This window comes from Arachis ipaensis, chromosome B05 (assembly GCF_000816755.2).
Source record: "Arachis ipaensis cultivar K30076 chromosome B05, Araip1.1, whole genome shotgun sequence".
Classification (NCBI taxonomy): domain Eukaryota; kingdom Viridiplantae; phylum Streptophyta; class Magnoliopsida; order Fabales; family Fabaceae; genus Arachis; species Arachis ipaensis.
Genome location: NC_029789.2, coordinates 144,004,644 through 144,014,167, shown reverse-complemented (window position 1 = coordinate 144,014,167; position 9,524 = coordinate 144,004,644). Strand labels below are relative to the sequence as shown.

Below are 9,524 nucleotides of genomic sequence, written 5' to 3'. Positions count from 1 at the left end.
ACCAATTTTTTTTATGAACAACGTGGATTAACGTCCAAAAAAAAACAAGAGTCTAACAAAGTGGAGCTCATTCAAGTCTTGACCGTCACTGCTGAGTCCACTTCAATCTCCACATTCGCATAGTCTAGACAATGTGTCAAATCCAAGCCGAGAAGAACATCTTAAAGTTTCGCAAAAGTTGGTACTAAAACATCTTAAAGTGTCAAATCCAATCTTCTGGCATGGTCTCTTAGAATATTTTCACAAGCGGGTTTTCTTTTTTTTGGTTGACTGAACCATCTGAATTGAGCTTTCATGAAGGATAAATCGAAAGATACCATGGAATTAGCATTTTTTCAAAGGTTTCAACTTTTTTCTTTACTTCACGAATTCAGTTTGGACTAAATGATACTCCTTCACTAAATGTAAAGTAAACTCATGAAGTTTCTCTTCTTAAAGAGCCTTATTAATCTCCTGTAAAGGTCTTTTGCAAAAAGAAAAAAATGTATTTTTGCAATTAGAAGAAAAACTACAAAATAACATTAGCGTAATAAGTGGTTACATTTGTCTTACAAATGGAAACAAATTAAGTCGTTATTATGCCTAATTGAACTTGGCAAAAAATCTATGAACAAGAAATACTAAAAACTAGATTAAAACTTGAGAAGCACAACAAAAATACAATATCAATGAGAATACTCTTTTGTATGTGTGTGTGTTTTTTTTGTTAGACAAGAATACTCTTTTGTGTTAAAATAAATATAAAGTAATTTTAAATTATTTAATATAAAATTTTCACATAAAATTATTTAATCTAATTTTAAAAATATATTAATAAATACTATATTATATACAAATATTATTAAAAATTCACATGAATGAAGCTTAAAACAAAGTACATGACTAGAATAACGTAATGCATAACTTTCTTATTCTGCTGTGGCCAATTTGAAAAAAAAAAAGCAGCATGGAAGTATCAGTTTCTACACTAGAACATCAATCTTAAGAACGAGCAGACTTCTTCATGACTTAAGAAAGTAGAGGAACGTATGATACTTTTGATGGAAAACCACTTTGATCAGTCCAAGTTATGTAATTTTAGTACAGAAAGTTTTATTTCTTATAGAACATTTTGTTATTACATTGCGTAGTGAAAATGGCATGACAAGTTTCTTGTATGAAGCATCAGTATGAAGGCTGAAAGAGAACAAGTAAAATGTTACTATTTAAGTGTAGAATTAGACAACAAATACAATTTTAAATGGATCTTTAAACTTTAATGTGCTAGTTTTATTTCTTGCCATACAATTTTGTAAGCATTTAGTACAGAGCAATCAGGACACACTGTTGGAAGATTTTTTTTCTTTCAATGACTTTTCTTTTTTTGAAAAATGTATAATTTTAAAGAACTAAGAGGTTATATTGGCATTTTCAAATGATTTTGGGCTATATTGATATATTCAAACAATTTTCTACACAAGTTCTTGAAAAGCATTCTCTCCTTTGTGGGTAGAGAGGTAATCTACAAGCAATTCCATGGTTCTAGCATCTGCTGCATAACCTTTTTCTTTCATAATCCGAAGATATTTTACTGACTTCGGAACATCATTTCTTCTCTTTCCTCCTTTCTTTCTTTTCTCTCTCTCCCCCTCCTCTCTCTCTCTCTCTCTCTCTCTCTCTCCCCTTCCCCTCTTTCTTTCTCTCTATCCTTCTCTCCCTTTCTCCTCATGCTCTCTATCTCCCCTACCCTCTTTCTCTCTCCCTTCCTCTCCCTCTCTCCTTCTCTCTCCCCTCCTCTATTTTCTCTTTCTCCTTCTCTTTTTCTGTCTCTCTCCCAATCCTCTCTTTCCCCTCTCTTTTTCTCCCTCTTTGTCCTCTTTCTCTTTCTCTCTCTTCTTCTCTATCTCCTATCATTCTTCTCTCTTCTTATCTCTCTCCTTTTTTTTCTTTTTCCTCCTTTATCTTCTCTTCCTCTCTCTCTTCTCTCTCGATTTAGAGAGAAGAGGAGAAAAGAGATAGAAGAGGGATAGAGATTGAGAGAAGCTTGAGAGAAAGAGAAAAGAGAGAGTAAGAAAAGAAAGAGGAGAAGGAGAGAAAAGAAAGAGAGGAAGAAGAGGAGAGAGAGAAAGAAGAAAAGAAAAGAGAGAGGAGCGAGAGAGAGAGAAAGAGAAAAGAGAGAGCGAGAAAGAGAAGGGAGAAAAAGGGGAGAGAGAGAGAGACAGAGGAAGGAGAAGGGAGAAAGGAGAAAGGATAGATATATGGGAGAGAGAGAAGGAGAGGAGAGAGAGAGAGGAGAAGGAGAGATAGAAAAAGGGGAGAGATAATTAGAGAGAGGAAGGGGAGAAGAGAGAGAGAAAGAGAGAGAAGGGAGGGGGGAGAAGGAGAGAGATAGAGAGAAAAGGAGAGAAAGAGAGAGGGAGAGAAGGAGAGAGAGAAAGAGGGAAGGGGAGAGAGAGGGAAAGAAGGATAGAGAGATAAGGGAGAGAGAGAGAAAGAAAGACGAGGTGGAGAGAGAGAGAGAGAGTGGGGAGAGAGAGAAAAAGAGGAAGAAAGAGAAAGAGAGAGAGAGAGAGAGAGAGAGAGGAGAAAGAGGGAGAGAGAGAAGATGAAAGAGAGGGAAAAGAGAGAGAGAATGGGAGAGGAGATAAAGAGGAAAATGAGTGAGAAAGAGGGAGAAGGGAGAGAGAGAGGAGGAAGGAAGGGGGAGAGAGAGAAGGGAGAGAAAGAGGAGAGAGAGAGAGAAGAGAAAGAAGGGAGGGAGAGAGAAAGAGAGAGGAAGGCGAGAGAGAGAGAGAGGAAGGGGGAGAGAGAGAGAAAGTATATAATTTGGTTTTGAAATTAGGTTTTGATTTTAATTTGGTTTTGGTTTTGGTTAACCAGTTAAAAACTGGTTTTTTTTAATTTAGTTTTGGTTAACCAATTCTGAAAAATATGGATATGGTTTTTAAAATTGTTTTATTAAACTGGTTAACCAAAATGTGGTTATGGTTTTTTAACCGGTTAACCACAATTTGGTTTTTTTATGAACACCCCTACAAATGGTTAGAATGGGAAAGGAGCCTGATGTTGTCACCTATAACTCAATGATTGCTGGTTTTTGTTTCCAAAGTCAAATGGAGGAGGGCATGAAAGTATTTGATTTGATGGTTCACAAGGGATGCCTACCGAACAGCAACACTTATACTTCATTAATCCATGGGTGGTGCAAGATCAAAAGGATTAATAAGGCTATTTATCTCTTGGATGAAATGGTCAATAAAGGTATACATCTGAATGTTGTGACTTGGAAGTCCATTTGACCAAGTATGGCTCTAGCACTTGAAATCTTTCCCTCTTTACAAAGAGCATCCATTAAAATAGTAAAAGTATGCGTATCCGGCATAATTCCCTTTCGTTTTCTCTCGCTCAGTAAAGACGCAGCCTCCTGCCATCTGCTGAAAGTACAGAGTCCTTGAATCAAGCGATTGTAAGTGATGGTATCGGGTTGAAGACCTTTTGTTGTCATTTCCGAGAATAGACTCAAAGCCTCCGATACCATCCCATCCTTGCAAAGACTATCCACAATTGTGGTATAACCGGCAACAGTAACCCTTGCTTTGCAGTTTCTTGTTTCCGTCTTCCTTAGAATGGCAATGGCAGCAGGGGTGTCGCCCATCTTGCACAATCCATTTATAACTGCTCCAATCGTGTGGCCGTCGGGTTGATATCCCAAGTAATCCATGTGGTCAACAAACAAAATAGCATAATCCACATTGCCTTCAATACAAAGACCATTAACAATGGTGTTAAATGTGACCACATCGGGCTCCAAGCCGATTTTGAACATCGTCCCAACCACAGAGAAGGCAAAGGGAGTGTGATTCAAACGGCACAGACAATTGACAACAATACTGAGTGTATAGATATTAGATTTGAGTCCTAAGGAGAACAAGTGTTTGATTAACGAAATGGCAGCAGTGTAATGCTTCATCTTAACAATAGAGCTAAACAATAAGGTAAAGTCCCTCGCAGATGGCAAAGGGTTCATGGAAACCATCTTGTGAAAGAGATGCAAAGCTGAATCAAGGTTTTGGAGATTCCTAATAGAATATAGGAGAAGGGGTCTGTCCTTGATGGCATCAATATCAGTGGTATAAGAGAGAGTAATGGGAATAAGGTAGGGTTTGGGATGAGAAAGATTACCAAATTGAGATTCAGATTGCTGCCGAAAGAGCGCAGAGAAGCTTTTGTTGATGAACGCAACATCATTGATGAGTGAAGAACGCAGCAGCTACTCTCGCCGGAAGGGTATGAAATTCATGGCATTGAAGGTGGTGATATGGATGGGGATTGCGGCAGTGATAGTGGCTGGTGAAAACTCGGTCTTCACAAAGTATTAATTAACTAAAGAAAAGTATAGGGTGCCAATAGATTGTCTGCCAACTTATTGTCAATAATAATTAATTATTATATTTTAATATATGTATAAAGAGACACATCCAAAAAATACATTTATAAAGACACTTCTATTAGAAACAGTCATAAAAAAAATATTTTTATTAGACACATCCACAAAGACACTTCCATTAAACACATTTATAAACAAGAGTTGGCAGAAGTTGGCAGAAATGCTGTTGGTAACCTAGCGGGATTGATTAACTAATTGCTGTAGGTATCTTCTCAAAATTAGAAACAGATAACATGTAATCAAGTTGGCCTAACACCAAAAAATATTCAATACCATTAAATAAAACGTGAAATACACGCGCCCAACACACACGAAATCGCTCTTGCCCAACCCTCCTTCTCCCCACGCTCCTTCTTCTTCTCCTACACTTCTTCTTCTTCTTCCTCTTTTCATGATCATTTCCGCACGGAGCGTCTTCTTCTTCGTCTTCTTCTTCGGGTTCCTCCTTCTCCTCCTTCTCCTCCTTTTTCACGTTCCTTCTTCTTCACGTGTTTTCTCCTTATCGTCATTCTTTTGTTGTTGTTGCTGCTGTATTTTTTTGTCTTTTCCTCCTTCTCTCTCTGGTGAAGAAGCAGTAGAAGGTGAGGAAGAAGAGTTTTGAATATTACAGAATGAACCGAACGCAGTACTCATGGCGAACCGAACATAGTACTCATGGTGAACCGAATACAATACAATTGTATAGTATTGAGTGAACGAAACATAATCCATTATATAAAATCAAATTTAAATAGCTTTCTGCAGAATGAACCGAACACAATACTCATGGTGAAACTGAGTGAACAAAACATAATCCATTAAATCAAATTCAAATAACTCTGCCTATAATTTACATATTATCAATTCAATTCAATTCAATTCAGTACACCTCCGTCCATTTAATTCAATTCAAATTAGCAATTACATTGTATTCAATTCGATTCAAAATTGAATAATCTAAACTTTATCAGTTTGATTCGTTTCAGAAGAGTAATCCAAATCGCTCTCCTGATTTGAAGTTGAGTCATTTATTGTTTCGATTCAGAAGTGCAGATCGAAGAAGAAAACGAAGAAGAATAGGAAGAAGATAAATGCAACCAGATCGAAATAAGAAAACGAGAAGATGAACGCGACCAGAGAGCGACGAAGGCAATGCAGATCAATAAGGAAGTACGCGAGCTGATCAATAAGAAGAAGGAGGAGGAGGAGGATGTTTACGTTGCAATAGAAAGTTTACGTTGAGCAAAACTTTAGGTCGCAGCACGTCATATGTAGCGCGTGTATGACAAACGAGTGAGGGATGGGAGACACGCATGTAGAGGAAATTACTTGGTTAACAACCATGTAAAAAATACATGGATGCAGAGCTTTTCCGAATTAGAAATTAGCTATGAAGAGTGGTCATAGGGGATGGCAATGCCGCCGGAAGGGCGGGTGTTTGTCTCTGATTACGTTCTGTTCTATGATAATTGGTATTGAATTTATTTTATTTTCATCCGTAATATGACTTTGTACACACACCCGACCATACTAATGGGTCTGAGATCTTTGATTTCCTTTACTCCAGTAAACTTAGGTGCCAGCGCAACCCATGTGAGATTAGCATCCGCCGGTAATCTGGAAGACTGGAAAAATTCCAATACCGCTCCCGTGAATTCAGGACCAATTCCTTCCCAACACTTCTTTATGAAGTTTATGTTGTAGCCATCACTACCAGGCACCTTAGATGAATCACAATCCCACACTGCTTTTCTAACCTCCTCAGAAGTTGGCTGTATCTCCAGAGCCATAGCATCATCCTCACTGATTCTCTCCACCAGACAGTCTCTAAACCCCACGAATGGCGACTTCTCCTGATGATACAAGTCTTTGTAGAAGTCCCTAATCGCAATCTTGATTCTAGCTTGATTCTTTATCAACCTTCCAATTTATATTTTAATATGAATAAAATATCAAAATACCATTACAATTTATTTAACAAATACTCCTATATCTTATAAGAATTTTAAATTTACGTGTCTGCGTATCCTGTGTCATGTCGTATCCCGTATCTGTATACATCGTAAAAAATTAGTTATTAATTAATTGTTGTTTATAAAAATTACGAATTTGGTATTTGATGGAAAAATTTTATTATATTAATGTAAACAAATTGTGAATTTAATTAAATATAAAGTAATTTTAAATTATTTAATATAATATTTTCACATAAAATTATTTAATCTAATTTTAAAAATATATTATTAAATACTATATTATATACAAATATTCTTAAAAATTCCCATGAATGAAGCTTAAAACGAAGTAGATGACTAGAATTCCGTAATGCATAACTTTCTTATTCTGCTGTGGCCAATTTGAAAAAAAAAGCAGCATGGAAGTATCAGTTTCTACACTAGAACATCAATCTTAAGAACGAGCAGCCTTCTTCATGACTTAAGAAAGTAGAGGAACGTATGATACTTTTGATGGAAAACCACTTTGATCAGTCCAAGTTATGTAGTTTTAGTACAGAGAGTTTTATTTCTTATAGAACATTTTGTTATTACATTGCATAGTGAAAATGGCATGACAAATTTCTTGTATGAAGCATTAGTATGAAGGCTGAAAGAGAACAAGATAAAATGTTACTATTTAAGTGTAGAATTAGATGACAAATACAATTTTAAATGAATCTTTAAACTTTAATGTGCTAATTTTAGTTCTTGCCATACAATTTTGTAAGCATTTAGTACAGAGCAATCAGGACACACTGCTAGAAGATTTTTTTTTTCTTTCAATGACTTTTCTTTTTTTGAAAAATGTATAATTTTAAAGAACTAAGAGGTTATATTGATATGTTCAAACAATTTTCCGCACAAGTTCTTGAAAAGCATTCTCTCCTTTGTGCGTAGAGAGGTAATCTACAAGCAATTCCATGGTTCTAGCATCTGCTGCATAACCTTTTTCTTTCATAATCCGAAGATATTTTACTGACTTCGGAACATCATTTCTTCTCAGTAATCCTTGAACCAATACATTATATGTGCAGGAATTAGGCAAGCAGCCATCCACTTCCATATGCATCAGTAACTCTTCAGCATCAATCAGAAGTCCTTCCCTACATAGACCTTGGATCATGATTGTATATGTATATAGATCAGGTTTCAAGCCTTTTGCTGGCAGACAAGAGAAGAGTTCTAGTGCATCATTTAGTTTTCCGGCATGGCACATCCCACGGAGCACCACACTGTAAGTTACAATATTAAGATCCAAATTATTCTTCTCCATTTCTCTAAATAATGATATTGCATCAGAAAACAAATGACATTTGAATAGGCCATCCAATATAGTGGCACAGCTCGATAGATCAGGATATTGACCAAATTTGTGCATTGTAAAAAACAATTCTTTAGCAGCTAACGGTTTACCCACTTTGCAAAATCCATGGATAAGAGTATTCCAAGTCACAACATTCAGATTTAAACCTTTATGGACCATTTCATCCAATAGATAAATAGCCTTATCAATGCTTTTGATCTTGCACCACCCATGGATTAATGAAGTATAAGTGCAGACGTTTGGTACGCATCCCTTGTGAACCATCAAATCAAATACTTTCATGGCCTCCTCCATTTGACTTTGGAAACAAAAACCAGCAATCATTGAGTTATAGGTGACAACATCAGGCTCCTCTCCCATTCGAACCATTTGACCAAGTATGGCTCTAGCACTTGAAATCTTTCCCTCTTTACAAAGAGCATCCACTAAAATATTAAAAGTATGCGTATCCGGCATAATTCCCTTTTGTTTCCTCTCGCTGAGTAAAGACGCAGCCTCCTGCCATCTGCTGAAAGTACACAGTCCTTGAATCAAGCGATTGTAAGTGATAGTATCGGGTTGAAGACCTTTTGTTGTCATTTCCGAGAATAGACTCAAAGCCTCGGATACCATCCCATCCTTGCAAAGACTATCCACAATTGTGGTATAACTGGCAACAGTAACCCTTGCTTTGCAGTTTCTTGTTTCCGTCTTCCTTAGAATGGCAATGGCAGCAGGGGTGTCGCCCATCTTGCACAATCCATTTATAATTGCTCCAATCGTGTGGCCGTCGGGTTGATATCCCATGTTATCCATGTGGTCAACAAACAAAATAGCATAATCCACATTGCCTTCAATACAAAGACCATTAACAATGGTGCTAAATGTGACCACATTGGGCTCCAAGCCGATTTTGAACATCGTCCCCACCACAGAGAAGGCAAAGGGAGTGTGATTCAAACGGCACAGACAATTGACAACAATACTGAGTGTATAGATATTAGATTTGAGTCGTAAGGAGAACAAGTGTTTGATTAACGAGATGGCAGCTGTGTAATGCTTCATCTTAACAATGGAGCTAAACAATAAGTTAAAGTCCTTCACAGATGGCAAAGGGTTCATGGAAACCATCTTGTGAAAGAGATGCAAAGCAGAGTCAAGGTTTTGGAGATTCCTAATAGATTTTACGAGATGATATCTGTCCTTGATGACATCAGTATCAGTGGGAAAAAGGAAGGGTTTGGGATGAGAAAGAGTACCAAATTGAGATTGCTGCCGAAAGAAGCGCAGAGACGCTTTTGTTGATGAACGCAACATCATTGATGAGTGAGCACAGCAGCTACGCTCGCCGCAAGGGTATGAAATTCATGGCGATGAAGGTGGTGATATCTGATATGGATGGGGATTGCGGCAGTGATCGGTGAAGAGTAATGGTTCAAACGGGAACCGACAATAAAAACGATCCGGTCCGATGCCAAAACTGCAAATCTGAAAACCGCTGACGGCCGGTTCTTTAAAAACGACGCAATTTTGCTTTTTTTTTTTTTCTTTTTTTAAAAAAAAGGAAAACCCCTTACGCGTGACACACCACACACCACACACCACACACCACCTTCCCCCGAACTCACCCCTCCTTCGTGAAAGCAAAGAATGCAAAGCTTGTAGTTATTAGAACTGAACTAATAATCGATGAGTTATTAGTTAAATTACTAAAATCGATTTTACATAAATAAAAAATAAAAAATAATTTAAAATATAAAATTAAAATTTAAAAAATATATATATCTTTATCAATATTTTAAAAATAATTAAATTTTAA

The 9,524-nt window shown here is 36.8% G+C and overlaps 2 protein-coding genes across 2 annotated transcripts in view; both read right to left on the bottom strand.

Annotated features, from left to right (window-relative positions):
- Positions 1-4,340, bottom strand: part of LOC107644646 (putative pentatricopeptide repeat-containing protein At1g12700, mitochondrial) — a 31,541-nt gene extending 27,201 nt beyond the window's left edge. The window contains exon 1 of the mRNA XM_021103119.1: positions 3,280-4,340. Within this exon, the coding sequence (XP_020958778.1) occupies positions 3,280-4,015 (736 nt within the window). The 5' untranslated portion in view covers positions 4,016-4,340. The remainder of the gene's footprint in view (positions 1-3,279) is intronic.
- On the bottom strand, positions 7,076-9,213 carry LOC110262654 (putative pentatricopeptide repeat-containing protein At1g12700, mitochondrial). Its single transcript, XM_021103121.1, has one exon. The coding sequence runs from the start codon at positions 9,023-9,025 to the stop codon at positions 7,247-7,249; it is 1,779 nt and encodes a 592-aa protein (XP_020958780.1). The 5' UTR covers positions 9,026-9,213; the 3' UTR covers positions 7,076-7,246.

Bases quoted from the DNA above. Each gene is read 5' to 3' on its own strand.
- LOC110262654 (XM_021103121.1), bottom strand. From the start codon at position 9,025: ATGATGTTGCGTTCATCAACAAAAGCGTCTCTGCGCTTCTTTCGGCAG.